Raw genomic sequence first — 16,868 nt, 5'->3', positions numbered from 1 at the left:
CAGCCAGCAAACTCACGCTCTCTTGAATTCGAGCTCGGCAGTGGTGCTGCTCATTGAATTGACGTAGCGCGAAATACTGCTCGAGCTTGTCGAAGGCACATGAGCTTGGTACGTCGAGCTCATGCAACAATCAGCCCCACGTCTTGTAGCTCGACCGCTGTTGTGAGAGAGATGAGTAGCCTTCTTTGTCGTTCTAGATCCAAAAACTAGTATGCTAATCCGCGCTTTGCGTGGGAATAGATTCATGTATATTTTTTCATCGTTTTAAGTCAAAAAAATGCATACACTGTGTAAAAATTGGATATTACAATGATATAACCTTTCACTTTCAAAGCTTAACAGTAAGAATTAATCGGAATTTATGTCAGGTTTCTTGTGATTCAAGTATACACCACGATAATGAGTTTTTTTTATTTATAAAATTATAGTTGGAATATCACGGTTCTGTCATGTGACATTCCCAATTTGGACCAAATCGACCAAAGGAAAATAGCCATGGAATTGGCGAGTGGATCGATCCGAGGGTCGGTCATGGATCGGCTGGTATGGTCGGAATGAGTATTTAAAGGATCGGTCATGGTTTGATCGAAGGATTGTCCATGGATCGGTTAAGGGATCGACAATGAAATGACTTTCTAGTCGCGCAAGTCGATCAGAGTGATTCGACCATGGATCGACCATTTGACCACAAGGGTCGGCAGTGGAACCATCCCGGATGGCCATGGATCGCTGCCGTGCAGGCATGTGTTGATTGCGGGTGATTCCGCTTGACCATGCACTGGTCACGGGCATCCATGGACCAATTCCGTGATATTCGATTCCACGCGGCTACATGACAACTGAGGATCGACCATGGATCGTTGATGCTCGAATATGGACCGGTTGCGAATCAGCCATGAATCGTTGCGTTGAGTTGGGTAGGCCATGGACAGGCCATGTGCTAGGCCAAGAGCCTTGTGGCTTGGTCGCGAACCAGGCTTTGTGCCGGCCGTGCAAGCCAGGCCTTGTGCTCGGCAAATGGACCAGCCGTGAGCTCGTCAGTTAGGCCACGAGTCGGCCTCGTGCCCGGCCGTGTGCCAGTCAATGTGTCTGACCCTTGTGCCAGGCTTTGTGCCCATCAGTTCTAGCCCAGATCTAATTCCGTACCAATCAGACTTGACCACGGGCCGTGCATTGTGCCCGTCCGTGTGCCAACGCCTAGGTTCGGCCCATGAGCCGGTCCCTCGTTCGTGTATCCCGTCCATGTGCTCGGCTCCTCGCTTGTGCAGCCCAACCGTGCGCCGGCACACCAACCGTTCGGCCTGGCTCTGTGCCCATGCAGTCAAGCCGTGTGCCAGGCCCTGGGCCCGGTTAGACCAGACTGAACAGGCCATGCGCCAGGACATTCCGACTGGTTCGGCCTTACGCCGTTCAGCCCGGTTTTTGGTTTGGTTGTGTCCAATCATACTTGGACATAATTTTACACCGAATCTCAGTTCCAAATGGGATGGTCGATCGTTTATGGCACTTGAAACTCCTAATTACCTTAGTTGCTTACTAAGTTAAGCCTTAGTGAAAATTTAGTGCCCAAAGGGAGATAAGCCATTGGAATTAGTGTTCTTGAGATAGGACATGTGATTCACGCCCAAGAGCTTCTTGGAACAAGAAGAAAAATTGACTTGACTAGTTGGCCAATAATGGAACTTGGCAAGGAAAGCATCAATAATGGAACTTGTCTTACAAGAACCAATGATGGAGACCAACCCCAATAATAAAGCCATGGACCAATAATGGAGCTTGTCTTGCAAGAACCAATAATTGTGGAGCCTAGGGGATGATTCACGCCCAAAGGGATTTCATAGGCTAGAAGACAAATTGACAACTTCTTTTGTAAGTTGTCAATAATTGAACTTGGCATAGAAGACACCAATAATGGACACAAAGCCAATACTTGAGGTGTCTTGAGGAAGACACCATAATTGTATGTCTTGAAGACCAAGACCACTCACGCCCAAGCCAAGATGAGAGAGTGATTCATGCCCAATTGAAAGAAGCCAAGGATAAATGAAGCTCTCATTGTTATCTTGGTCTTAAATGACCTAATAGGGTATCATGACCCTAGATTAGAGACTTGAAGACCAAGTTGGGAATGAGTGGCCTTAATTGAAGGCTTGAAGAAGAAGATTAATAATGGCCAAAGACTTTCAAGACCCCTTTATCATTAGCTTAGACTTTGACTTCTTCTTCATAAAAGGCATTAGTAAGCCACCCTATAAATAGGAGTGTCCTCACTTAGTCTTCCTTTTTCCTTACACCATCGCCATCTCACACGTCTACCCCACCATTCGGCCACCCCTTGCTCACGCCATCCTCCCTCTCTCACGCCATTCACTTCTTCTCCCTCACGCCAACCCCTTTGTTGGCTTTTCTTTGGGACCACTTCTTGGTCTAAGTAGAGTAAGTAAATTCCCTAATCTCGGCATAAGATGTTACGATACGTTGTTGACTTGTGTATTTATCCGAGCCATGATAGGGACTTGCTTGTTGTTGCTTGTGTGCTTGGTTGTTTTGCAAGACATAATCATAAGTCAAGCACGACTCGGTTGCGAAAGAGGGAACGTATGTCTTGTACGCACGTTATGGCGTTTGGATTAAGACTTACTTGGCAAAGTTTCGATATTTAGGCGTATTGGATCCGAGCTAAGTATAGTTTTGTTCAATACTTGGCGTGTCGGATCAAGTCATGGGCCCTAGACTGTGACCGACATATTAGATGATTTAAACTTGTTATCCATGAATCACGTGCACTCACACCTTCGGGCAACCTTGTTTGCTTGGATTCCTAAAGAAAGATAAGAAATCGATTTGCTCAATGTTTGTGATGCATGGATACACTAGGGACTAAAGCCGTCTATGATGGATTTCGAGACGTTGCCCGATGGATTTCGGATGCCCAGTGAATTCCGGATGCCCAATGGATTTCGGAAGAACCGATGGATTTCGGTTAAGAATAAATGAATCTTGTGTATTTGTTCTTACACGCATCGTCTAAGTACCATGCTTGATGTTCTCTTGTTTGATGTGAGTGCCATGAATAGTACATAAGCAAGGTGAGATGCATCTTTGCTATTGATCTGCCATCGATACCAGGGTGGTAAGGTTGGATGCGTATCCGATGGCGATTATTTTCTCATAACTTGACATTAGTGGATTTACTTATTGAGTCCTTGACTCACTCCCCATGTTTTTCCTCAGACTTGTAGGATAGCGTCTCCGCCTGTGCGTTTCGGTATCCCCGTGGAGCTTATAGTGGACGTTATGGACGTCATAGATGTGGAGCAGGGTAGAGCCTATCGAAAAGTGATTTATCAAGTCATGGTCGATGAGGGACTTGACAGCCTCATTCCTCATAGGTACAAAGCTCGGTATATGTGGACAGAAGGTGAATTGTTCGGACCCCTCCGCAGGTTCAATGGCCCTTTTGGTGGTGCTAACGGATCGACACCCGAGAACGTTGCAAACGAAGCATAGGCGGTGGATTCGACTTGGGAGGAACCGAGCGCATTTGGGAAGAAGCTTTTTGGGGAGAACCTTTTTGGAGGGAACCACGGTAGCGGTGATAGGGTAACCCGATCTTGTATGTTATAGCAGATACACGTATGTGAATCGGCCCGTAAGAAGAAAGGGCATGTAAAAATGTTTGGTTTGTAATATATGCCATCATATAAATATAAGGTTTGATCATGATGCTTGTTTTAACTCTGTTATTTGTTTGATCTTGTTGTGATTGTCCCGAGCTTATGCTTCCGCATGTTCATAACGATAAGATAAAATTGAACGGGATGTCGTAAAGTAAGCCCACGGGTCACGGTCTTGGCCGGGATGTGACATGCCAGAATATTATGTTCTGGTAACTATAAAAGAAGTATACAAAACCTCTCACTTACTTTCTCGGCGCAAAATAGAATGTCATTTTATGCGCTATTGTCGATCGCATTTTTTTTTGTTAAAGATTATCTTATTAACATTTCTTTGGCTAATAAATTAGTCATTCAACCATATTAACATATATATAAATCTCAGCTAACCAACATATAACGAAAATAAAATCGAAAAGAAAAGAAAATCAAAAGGTGGAACCCAATAACTAAAAGCCCATTGTGGATGTATATGTAATTGTCACGAGCCTTTTTTATCGATCAGATTTCTTGCTAATTCATTAGTGCTTAATTAAATGAAGAAGACAAAACTCTAACTAGCCAATAGAGGAAAAAGAAACACAGATTGAAACTTTGGTAACTGAAAGAGAGAAAAGAGTACAACCGAAGCTTAAACATCTAATATGCTTGATTTTTGTAAAAAAAAATTATATGGTTACCTAAAGTCAGAATATAAAAGTCAAAACTTTAACGTTTATGAATCCTAACATAATTTGCAGAATCATACCACTCCATATCCGTGTACGGCTCTCTACATCTTCCATGATCAATATTCCAACTTTTCACAGAGCTTATTCGTCTTAAGAAGAAAAGAAATCCGTCAATTGTTTGACGTATGTTAGCTTAGGAAAAAATCTCAAAAGCAATCAACATCTTTATTATGCTATCAAGAGAGAATAATAAAATCTTTCAAGGAAATACTTAGTAGGAAGAGTTATGGCAAATGCTAGAATTTCGTAGAACTCTTCATTTGCACTACTAAAACTTGTTAAATTCCATTATTTCTATTGTTGAACAAAGCTCGTGACATTGAATGAGGCAAGTATAAATTCCACGTTGGAGCAAAAAAGTGGAGTCTGCAAGAAAAATACTCCTTTACAAGGAGAATGATTGACCTCTTTCTATTGAGAATCCTATTTGTGAACCTTAGAGGTAAGTTTTAAAGAAAACACTGATGTCATGTATATTTATTTGGATAGGTAGTTGGAGACTAAATATCACATCTGGTGTAAATGAGTCAAGCCACTCGATTTCCTCGACTCCCCATTGGACTCTTTTCGAGTTGAAGCAGCTTAAGTGCTGTATTGAGCCAAGTTCGAGTTAGTTGCAGTAGATGGTAAGCATTTGAATTTCCATATAGTTTTATTGCATATAATCTCATTGTAGTTTTGGAATTTGAGTCTGGGTGTAGATTAAAGTTTACATTGCAAATTGAGTATAGAGTTAAGTTGAGCTCAAACTTACTGAAAGTCTAATCAAGTCGAGCCCTAGCTGGACATATCAAATTGGATTGAAAGCAAATTGAGCATTGAGTCATGCACAAACAACCGAGTCGAGTCGAGCCGTAGCTGGAAAAATCATCTTGGATCGAGATCAAATCAAGTATTGAGCCATGCACAAATAATCGAGTCGAGTTGAACTTGAGAATGATAATATATTAGCTCAGCTCAACCAAATTACAAAATTAGTGTCGTAAAGAGGCCAAATCCCACCATATAATTTTCAATGATTGAGATGTGTTTTTCATGTTACTTTTACCTTTTTCAATTCCTTTTATCAATTTAATTAGCGTATAATGGATCCTTTACTAAGGATTACCAAAAGTGAATATTAGTATCAATTACCGTTACTGTTTAATGAGGTATTATAATTATAAAATTCTATTCTTATGTATCTTAGAATCAATCTTCGAATTTCCCGTTCAATTTACATAGAAAAGGATTTGAGCCCGTAACTTGTCAAGTCTTCCAAATTTATTTGGATTTGTGTAGATAAAACCGTGTTAAGCACATCAATATATTAAGCAGGTTAGTTATTAACTGAGGCCAATTAATAGTTTAACCTCAAAGAAGCTATCAGGTAGTGTAGGTCATGTCGAGTTGGAGTGACCAAATTTGACGGATGTCAATATATGGGTTGTGTTTGGTTTACCTATTGAATAAGCGAATCGTGTACTAATTGATTTATTGACTTGACACAATGTAGAGACTGCCGCCTTCCCTTGTGAGTACGAAGGTCGCTATCTCTGTAGAGATCATCAACCATAGGTAACCCTATTAATTAATGTCGTGTTTGGATGCACGCGTGTAAGTTAATGTTAGTTGGTTGAAGGCGTTTTTGGTCGTTGTCGTCATCTTCGGCGAGAGAGAGAGAGAGAGAGAGAGAGAGAGAGAGAGAGAGAGAGTGGGTTCTCATAATTCTCAAATCAAGGACAGATAATGTTGCTAATGTAAAGGAAATCAAGTGAATTATGATTAGTTTTTTGGATAGCTAGTAATTAAGAGATATTCAATCACTATCTAACAATGATTAATAATGCATGTCATCCTCTCAACCATTAGCCGCCATCAACAACTCTATTACCACTATGTTGCTCAACACCTTCTAGTCAGTCTATTAGCATCTCAAGCATTTTTCTTTCATCAAAAGGCAACCTTATGATTATGTAACGCTGCATTAGTACATAAAATTTTGATTTATAAAATTGATGAACTAAGTCACGCGGTTTCTACGATAAGCGAGCACTCAAATTAGTAGCTCATTTTTAACCAAAAAAAATAAAAATTAGTAGCTCATATGTACCTCCAATAATAATAGTGTACCCTAGAAGGCACCGTACTGATGTTACAAATGTCATAAATTTTTTATACTTTAGTACCGATTGCTCTGCATCTCCACATTGTTTCTTATACGAGCACATCGTTCTTGGATTTTTGTCCTTCGCGTTGCTGCTACATAACAAAACAACAACAACTAGAGCTGGAAGTTGAATACGTATTGCCCAATCTTGTCCTACTTTCATTTCCTTCCTTCACTTATATCACCCCGGTCCTGCCAAAAATGAACCAAGTCCCTCTTTCTCTCTCCCTCGAAAGGGAAAGCGTAAATCATTCTTTTTCTACTTGGTCAGGGAGAAGTCCAATTCCCTTCACTCGTCTCAACCGAACCAGAATGACACTCTCGTGGACTCCTAGCCCCTCATTCTTAATTAGAGAGTCACGAGAAAGCCCTCTTTGTTCTTTCAATTCTCATCTTTCAGAGAGAGAGAGAGAGAGAGAGGGGAGTGTGCGGTGCAGGGGCGGGGCAGGGGTGAACTGATAGAGAACTTTCAAAGGCGCTCCTCTTCTCTCTCTCTCTCTCTCTCTACCCTTCAATCCACTCGACTAGCCTTTATATTGCAGTCTTCAACTGCAAGTCTTGTGAATTTTGCCTCACCTCTAAAACCACCTTTTCTTTTTTCTTTTTTATAACACTTAGCATCTTTCCCACACACCCACTTAACCTGAAGATTGCTTTAACCTCACGTTTTTCTGTCTTTCTCTGTCGGTACCAAACCATGTAGGTCTCCCCCACCAACAAACCCTCCCTCTCTTTACTCTTCAGCTCCTCCTTATTATTAGCTAATTTGACCATCCCCATTCTCTTCTTCAAGACTAAGTTCTATTGTTTCTTTCTTTTCTTTTTTTGTTTGTTTGTTGCAGGAGAGAGCTGGAAAACAACTCCTTAGACCTCAACAACTTGCCTGAGGATTACACTAGAGATGGTAATAAGCAAGTGTTTGAGGGTAGTAGCTCCTCATCAGGTATCAAGAGTTTTCTCCTTTAGACTGCTAGTTTCTTTGGTTGAGCAAAAGCAAAAAAAAAAAAAAGAGGAGAGAAAAAAGAGGAGCTCATTTCACTTTAGTCAATACAAAAAACCAGTACTATTTTATGAGCGAAGAAAGAGAGACATTGTAGTAACTTGCCAAGCTCGAAGTTAAAGAGCGAGTTTTGAGCTTTTACAGTGTGGACCAAAGGTTCTCATCTTTCTCAAAATTAGAGACAGTCGATCCAAAGTCGATCTTTCAAATGGCGTGGTACGACCCTAAAAAATAATCTGGGGCAAGAGCCGATTAGGGTTGGACTTTTTTTTGGGCGAGAAAGGTCAAATCGAGTTGCTTTAATTGGTTGACAGGGTGCAGGAAAAAGAAGAGCGACGGAAAAGAAGAGTGCGGCAAGGTCTACGAGTGTAGGTTCTGTTCCCTCAAGTTCTGCAAATCTCAAGCTCTTGGCGGGCACATGAATCGCCACCGTCAAGGCACGTCCTCTCTCTCTCTCTCTCTCTCTCTCTCTCTCTCTCTCTCTCCCTCCCCTTTTGTTATTTCTCTTAATTAGGAGGAAGAAAAGGAAAAAGAAACGAAGTGTGAACTGTTCTGAACAGTTCACATACACTGTTGATGAAACCCGAAATGGACTGTGGACGTCGGTTAATGATTTTGCTTTCGGTGAAGGCCTAGTCATGTCAAATCTCGGTTTCTCCCCACGCACACACGCACAAACTCGGAGTAACAGTTGGGCTTCGCTGAAATTCTTGAGGGGAACTACTGTTGGGGTTTTGATTTGAAATGATTTGTGCTATTGTTGTTTCTTCGGTTGTTGGGTTTGGTCAGAAAGAGAGACTGAGACACTGAACAAGGCTCGTCAGCTGGTCTTCGGTAACGATACCCTAGCCGCTCATCCCGCCCTTCCTCATCATCATCTAGCGTATGCTCTCTCTCTCTCTCTTTCTCTCTCACACACACACACCTAGCTAGATCTTTTCTTTTTAAGCATAAAATGGAAACTCTGAATCCCAAAACCAAATCTGAACTTTTTTATGGAAAAAAATGAAAAGGAAAGGATGGGATTCTCATGTTTGGTAATTTTAACCGGACTTTTGTTAAGTAAATAACTTTTCTTGTTATAATGTAATCAAATTCAAGATTAAAAACTTATCCTAGTAAGTATATGGTTAATGTGAGCTTGTTCACATCACCCTTCCTTAACGAATGTGTGCTCAACCAATGTGCAAAGATTTTCCCATTAATCTTTTGGGTCATTGCTTCGTTCAAGCTTAAGTTCAGATATGAACACATACATGTGCATTAACCCAAGTGGGGATCTTTGATTTCTCAGCAGCTGCCAATCGATGCCGGGAGGCTATCACACGGCGACCAACGTGACAGATCCGCCGCTTCCATACAGATCATCAATGTACCCTCCGCCGCCGCCGCCGCCGCGATTCTTCTCGGCCTCCTCCTCATCTTCCATCGTCCAACCGCCGCCGCCTTACCTATACCCGTCGCCGCCCCACCTTGTGGCCTACCCTTCGCATTACAACAGCAACCAGCACCCGGCTGCCGGCGATAACTACTCGATGGGCCACGTATTTAGCAGGAGCTCGAGCTCACACTTTGGCACGCTGGAGTCGAACTACACCTGCATCGGGGCTCCGGTCGGGGAAGGGTTCAATGCACCCAGGGGAGGTGGCAGGGACAGGTCGCCGCAGGGTCAGAAGGAAGGATTGAATTGGGTGTCAAGGTTGGATCCTTCCTCGATCAATCGGTTTCAAGATGGGTTCTAAAAATTTGATCTTGTTGGACGTATATTGGAGTATTGAACCAAGTTCTTGAAAAGCCACCCTCAGAGACAGAGAGAGACAGAGAGAGACAGAGAGAGGACATGACAAAAACTGACTAGATAGAGGGGGTTTTCATTTCATGCAAGGGAGGGAGAGAGGAGAGAAGTTTTGGTTTATTTTGGGGGACAGAGGGAGGGGTTGAATGGTACAGCTTTTGGAGTCGGGTACACTCTCTCATCAGCTAGTTGTCCTGAGAGAGTGTGTGTGTGTGTGTCGTCGTCGTCGTCGTGTATTGGGTTTACGTATTCGATCTATAAATCAATTATGAATTGTTGCTATAATGTGTGAAAGGAAGTGACCAAAAGCTTGAGCTTTTAAGTGAGTTTGGCTGGTCGTGCATGTGGGACAAGGGAAGTTCGATCTGAACTGGAAGTTCCCAACCGCCCTCTTTACCTTTGCATGGGGTTGTAAGTTTGTGAATTCTCTCTCTCTCTCTCTCTCTCTCTCTCTCTACAGTGATCTCACTTGTCCAGAAGTATCTGTGCTCACATCATCGCTGGACGATAAGGACAGTGACTATGGCCTGGGGGTGAGAAGAACCCCGGCAAATAGTTTTCGTTATTCAGGTCTTGCTTTGATCAGTAGACCAGAAACAATCGTGATCCAGTGAACAGCCGTTTAATTAACTACTAGGCAAAACCTTCAGATTCGCTCTTTTCATCGGGAAGTAAAGAATGACGAGTCCCTTTCTATCCCGAAAGAATAGTTGCTTTCGTTTGAGGCTCATGTGTAGTTCATAGTGTCTTGATCATCGGGATAGGTTTCTGTTAAGGAATCCCCTTTCGACTGAAGCATCAGCAATCAGGTGGAGCAGATAATCTCCATTTTCGTGAAATTCGAAGTAATAAGCTCGACAAAAATATAATAGAGGTAAACTTATTAACTCTAGATCCTTACAGTATTCACTCAATCTCTTAAGTATTTTTCTCACAAAACTCCCAGAGAAAAACCCTAGGGTACATTCAAGAAATTCTGATTGTGTAATGTCTCTATGCATGCCTAACGTTAGTCAAAACCGGGTTTTAAATCGCGAGGACCAAAACGATACTGGTTTCCTGGAGGACTGGCCAGGCACCGGACCATGTTTGGCCCTGGTGCCTGGAGGGCTGGCCGATAACCCGGCCACCACATGTTAGCTGGGCACTCGGCTCCTACCAGGTAGCTTCAGTTACGTTGGCTCGTTCCTCCCTCTTCTCGCTCTACGGATGCCCCCTACCTCATCTCAAACCTCTCTTGTTACTTCAATTTTCACTGGAGTCGTCGGTCAAAACCCAAGACATACTCAAGATATTGACATATAGATTTGGGATATGGTCTTTTTTTTGGTGATTTTTTTAAAGGTTTAAGTAACACTATTCTAAGCTTTGGAATAAAATCCGTCAACTTCATGCCTAAAATACATCCAAAACCTATATACTTCTGTTAACGTGATTCTTGGAGGGAGAGAGAGAGAGCGTGTGTGTGTGTGGCCAGGGTTGGTTCTATCTGCTACTTTATACAGATATATTTTCGAGTAGGATCTACAGAGATAGACCAAATCTTTGAAATCACACATGAAGCAAATTGAATTGGCCCGTCCCTGAGTCTTTTTAACATGAGATGCATAGACTGATCGAGAATCACGCCACGCCAATTGGTGCCAATTCGAGCATCAGAGCTACACAGATTGTACTGTGTACTAGATAGGCTCAGCCGCTCAGCTATATATATGTGCGCCTAGCTAGGGCTTTTGCATGTTGTTTGCAATAACCTGATCTGGGTAAACAGCCAGCCGAACGCACGCTTCACTCACAGTCACCAAAGTGAGTGAATCACCGGTCTTTCCATCGGAGCAGTACTTGCATGCCATTGATGCATCTTTTGGATTCTTTTAAGGTCAAATGCCACCAAAAACCTTAAACTATATTTATTGTGACACATTTATCTTAAAATTTTTTCGTGATACCAAAAATCTCAAATTTATACTTGTGTGATACACTTACCCTTCGTCAAAGTTTTGTCAATGATAACCATTAAAAATCTGTCTACATGGATGCCAGAAAGCAAACGGTGTTAACATGACGCTCACGTGGCTTAAGTAAAATAAAAACGATATTGTTTTGATTGAAAAATCATCTAACAAAACCTTGGGGGAGAACAAATGTGTCACACAGGTACAAGTTTGAGATTTTTAATATTACAAGAAAATATTTACAGTAAATGTGTCGCAGTGGGCATAGTTTGGGGATTTTGATGTCATAAAAAAAAATTTAGGGTAAATATGTCACTATGGATATAATTTGAGATTTTTTTTATGACTTTTTCCCCTTCTTTAAAAGCTTATTCACGATCGAGATCGATTGGACTCATGTGCACCGGATCTGTCCAATTAATAGACTGTCAATTGGAGTGCATGGTACCATACCCAATGCTCGCAAAACACTTGTGGACATGTGCTCGTTTTGTCATAAAATTCAAATACTTAAGATTTCAAAGCAATTAAAAAACCTTGGTTCTTGTCAAAACGGAGATACTTACGAGTATTCATGAGTCTTCGGATACGATGCTCGATAGCATCATGGACAAATTCGAGCATAAAACATAGCTCAAGTGCCCAAGAAAGAATCTTGCGTACATGTCATATCAGGTGAGAGCAATAAATCAAGAAAATTATGTACCTTTGAATATGAAAGTAACATTTTTTCATGTGACAAGCAACATCTTGTTCAAAATTGTGCTTGGCTTATTATTCCATGCAAATAAAGTATTATGGTGTAGGAATGGGCAATGAACTTTGCATTATTTCGAACAGTGGCACGAAATAGAAGTGGGAATTGCTTTAAGCATTTGCAATCCTTTCACATAAGAGGAGTACATTTTTCTAATTAGATCCGCCATAAAAAGTTGTTTCGATTAGGCTGTAAAGGACAGATGATAGTCTACAAGGCCTTAGATCGATTTTGTCTTATTAATAGACAACAATCTATCACTGCCCAATATATTGACAATATCCTGTTAGATAAACGTGCAATTGAAAAAAGAAGAAGAAGAAAGAAAACACACAAGTTAAGAATTCTTATCCCATCAACGTCATGATATTATCGTTTTGATCCTCCTAGGCTCGTACCATTTCTTTGCTTAATCTGTCATCTTTTTTGTTAGGAAAATTATTTAACTTATCATATGGATGTCAATTCAATCATAAATTTTCAAATTTGATCAATTTAATCCTAAACTTTTAAGTGAAATTTCAATATTGTTATTCCGGCCAATTTTCATTAGGAAACTGCTAACGTGGCGGTGGACATTTATACAATAAGTTTATGACTTATTGGATAATATTCCCTTTTTTCGTCCCTCATCATATTTTGCTTTTTTATTTTTAATTTATTACGAAAAAGGAACTTGAAGTGAAACCATAATGACCACAATCCTAGATTCACACAGCGCCTCAAATGGAAGGATGAAAATTGAATGCTATGCAAGCAATTTGGCAACTAGAAAGAATATTATAGGCATGAATTAGATCTTTCAATAGCTCAAACTTTAAACCTAACAGTTCTATTGCTTTCCTGCTTCATGTGGTTTTGAATTGATCCATGTCGGACGTTTTACTTGTGTAGGAACATAAGTAGTTTGTTCTTGCTTAAATTTTGTAGGCGACTAAAAAGTTGATACCCTGTTCTGTCGCATGGGGAGACTAACATCATAAACAAATTATAATTAGATAACTTAAACGGGACCAAATTGATTTGCTCAAGCCACGCACTGTCTCCCATTTTTAATTTGTAGTTAAGTTTGTTAGTGGTTCATGTCTATAATTTATAACTTTCAAATTAGAGTTTTGGTTTCCTCCGACCATGAATATGGAAAAATACAGCCCTTCAGGACATTTGGATTTTTCCAAAAGGGCAATTGCTGCTCGCTAAATGGCGCTCTTATTTCGGTAGTTTTCTCGTACATTTGTGTTCTCAATCACATAATATTATTTTTTGAGAAATGATTAAATAATTATCCTTAATCTACTGTGAGGTTAACAGTATGTTCTGGGTCACAACAAAATAAATATCAAATAATTATAAATTATTGTGGGGTCTACCGTTTCAAGAATTTTTGACTCACAACATGTTATTACTCTCACAATGGCCCAAAGATTATTATACCATCAAAGCTCTCATTATTTTTTCTTAGCTAAGACTCTATGTCCCGCCCCTCCCTCCTTCATCTTTTCTCATTTTATTGTATTTCTTCTTCTTGCGTGACCATGGCCGAACTTTGTGCCATAGTTCTCGCAGCCCTGGCCGCTAGGGCTGAACTTTGCTACAAGCTTCGATGGCTCGATGGTGTAGGGTAGCTTAACTTGTGTGTTAGAATATTTAAATAATAAATCATGACTTTATCTAACATATTAAGCTTTTAGAACAGTTGACGGTGGTTTCACAAAATTTTAATTGGTATTAGAGCTACCAATCTTGAGGAAACCCTAAGTGCATTGGGTGCACCTTAACTTACACTATTTAAATATTAAATCACACCATCATCTAACAGCTTAAATTTTCAGTAGTTTCACAAAATCTTATATGGTATTAGAGCAGGAAATCCCGAGTTCAAATCTTTCCGGATTTTTCTAAAAAAAAGAAATTTAAGAGTAAATAATCACATTGATGTAAAGTGTAAACTAATGTTTTGAATCAACCTATCAGAGTTGAGCGGCAGCTAATTTTAGTCCTTTCCACAAGAGGGAGAGAGAACTTATTAACAACCCAAAAAAACATAAATTGATCTTGTAACCCCAAGAATTTGGCCGATTCAATAGTTCTTGTATTCAAATCATAGCTTCACCACTCGTATTAACCTCAGGGATCATGCTCATCAATCGGATTGTGAAGTCTTACTCGATGCACGTGAACGGATTGATTTATATGTACCTATATTTGTTAATTGAGTCATAATATTCGATACCTCGTATTATAAAAAAAGTTTTATCTTATTGCATACAGAAAAAGTTCATTAATTAATGAATATTGTTAATGAGTGTCGCGGGGCTTGGCTAAACATATTATATCGTATAAGGAAAGTTTTGAATTTCAAAACATTGATTGAACGCTTCACCGAAACAATTGATACATTGAAAATTATATGGTTTCCCAATTAGCCTATTGTCAATTCTGACTAATTCCTGTGCAAATAAAGCAGTAAGTGAAATTAAATTCGGCTGCTTCCAACTCAATCATTTCATTTCAAACAAAGCATTAAATGCACTGAAGAGATCTGGCAGAGAAAAGCTGAAACGCGAGCTTCGAATTTTTCAAACATGATAAGCACCAATCTCAATGTGGGATCTCATAATAGACCACGCGCTCCGGAGCGAGTCTCCCTCTCTCTGTGTTTTTGGACATTATATTTATCACTCCGCTTGTTTTCTTCATGAGTCTCGCCTTCAGTCCCTGTTATTTCTCCTGCTAACAACGTTACATCTCTGTCGCTCTCTCTCTCGGTGTATGTCTGTCATCATTATAAAACCCTAAAAGTAATCAAAGGGTAGATATCTGAAGCTAAGCTAGGCGTTCGCTGAAGTTTTCATGCACAAGGGGGTGTCTTTGGTGAAAGAGACGTGCATTCGAGTTTCGGGGGGCGAGACTTTGAGACTTCAGTGTGTAAAAGTGCGTATAGGCTGTATTTATGGTTTTGTTTTTATTCGTAATACATGCATTGATTCAGGTAATACACACACACCTCTGCATGCATGCATCGCCTGTGCAAAGTGCGCGTATGGTGGTGGTTGTCCATCCATGTGTAGGCGCAGCCTGGCTAGGGTTTAGCCACTCTCTGCTCCCAGCGGCAGTGATAGAGTCGAGATAGTAGAGCTGGTTAAAGATAAATGGAAAAGAAAAAGAACAGTGCTGGGGCCGATCGGGAATAGCGACAAGAATGTCTTTGGTTCTTCTGACCGACGGGCAGACTGTTTTTGGACTTCGTTCTGGTGGCGCTGCTTTGGTTTTAAAGATGCTCCAGTCCAGTCCAGTCCAGTCCGGTCCAGCGCTCAGCCTTTCCTTTTGCCCTTTTTACGTTTTCTGTTCTTTTTTCTATAGGGAGGAAAACGCATGAAATGGAAGTAGATTCTTCCTATGGTCTTAAAATAGAACTGCATTCGGACATTATTGCCAACGTATGTCGCGGGGAAACAAATCCCGGGCAGGACTGCATGAACGTGGAAAAATAATATAGAAGAGATTTGAAGTGGTGTTAAATGGAAATGAGTTCCAAGACAAAACGTGCTTTTTGAGAGGGAAAATTATTAGAAAAGTCAAAACCTATTGTACAAATATCAATTCAATCTTAAACTTTTCAATTATGCTAATTTAGTCATAAGCCTTTTAACGATTTGCCAATATACTCCTTCTGATAAATTTTGGCCGACAATTGTTGACGCGGAAGCTAATCGTCTTATATGGCAAGGCCGGTGCTAACATGACCAAAATTTTTTATAATTTTTTTTTATTTTATTTTTTCCCTCTTCCTCTGTTGGTCGCTAGGCCTCGACAATGGTCGGCGACCGGCCACAGGTGATGGCGAGCCTCGCTTGAGGTTGCAAGGTCGACCCTCGCCGGCCATGGCGACTGGCGGAGGAAGAAGGAAAAAAAAAGAAAAAAGAGAGAAAAAATTATAAAATTATAAAAAAGTTCATTAAAAATAAATAAAAATTGTTAATGTTAGTGCCAGTCGTGCCACACAAGACGGCCAGCGTCCGCGTCAGTGATTGCAGGCCAAAATTGATTAGAAGGACTACATTGGTAAATCGTAAAAAATGTTTAAGAATAAATTGGCATAATTGAAAGGTTTAGGGTTGAATTGACAGCCGTACAATAGATTTTAAGATTTTTCGGAGATCATTAACGGATTGATTCCCTAAAAGACTATGCATAACCCCCATCTTTTGAAATAGCGTCAACAATGACTTACAATCACTAATGAGTACATCGCGCAAATATGTACCCGAAGATGTACGATGGATTAAATAAGTAGCACATTCTTGCATCCGATTCAATTTCAAGTTTGTCGATTCCACTATATTTTTGGCCGGTCTCAACCCACCTCGCACAGCCCAATATTGTTCAGTTTCCACGCCGGAGGGCATGCATTTTCCAATTCCAATGGCATAATTTTCTACACTATCTGTCCACACATATATACATGTCTTGCATAAGAACAAGATGGTCCACGCATAAAAACCCAGATCAACGTCGTCATTATTTTTCGCATTAGCATTTATATCTGCATAGAATTTAGCTTCGGCTCAACCAAAGGGGAACTTTGCTGGGCTACCGTATACTGTTTGCAGATTGAAATAGAGATGGCTCGAGTAGCTGTTCTGACTGGACCTTTCGGAATTTCCCAGGTTCATGAGTGACAAATTTAATGTATATCTGTCTTATGAGTATCCCTTTTAATCTAAATGAAGACTTTAAAGCATATGGAAACAGGTGGTCGGACCATGTAAAGACTCCGCCCGTTTACATCTCACAGGACATG

The 16,868-nt window shown here is 40.6% G+C and overlaps 1 protein-coding gene across 2 annotated transcripts; it reads left to right on the top strand.

Moving 5' to 3' along the window:
• The first annotated feature begins 7,106 nt into the window (after positions 1-7,106).
• LOC115690770 (zinc finger protein JAGGED-like) lies at positions 7,107-9,785 on the top strand. 2 transcript variants are annotated; one of them, XM_030617340.2, is made up of 5 exons: positions 7,107-7,256; positions 7,400-7,500; positions 7,872-7,994; positions 8,347-8,440; positions 8,855-9,785. In XM_030617340.2, coding segments are annotated over exons 1-5 (765 nt in total). In that variant the 5' UTR covers positions 7,107-7,254; the 3' UTR covers positions 9,300-9,785. The 2 variants fall into 2 exon arrangements, with proteins under 2 accessions (XP_030473200.1, XP_030473128.1); XM_030617268.2 differs by having other exon boundaries at positions 7,111-7,256; positions 8,852-9,785.
• The last annotated feature ends 7,083 nt before the right edge of the window (positions 9,786-16,868 follow it).

Source organism: Syzygium oleosum, unplaced genomic scaffold (assembly GCF_021117445.2).
Source record: "Syzygium oleosum isolate NSW1041296 unplaced genomic scaffold, Sole_v2.1 Sole_v2.02, whole genome shotgun sequence".
NCBI lineage: Eukaryota > Viridiplantae > Streptophyta > Magnoliopsida > Myrtales > Myrtaceae > Syzygium > Syzygium oleosum.
This window is presented reverse-complemented; position numbering and strand designations above follow the sequence as displayed.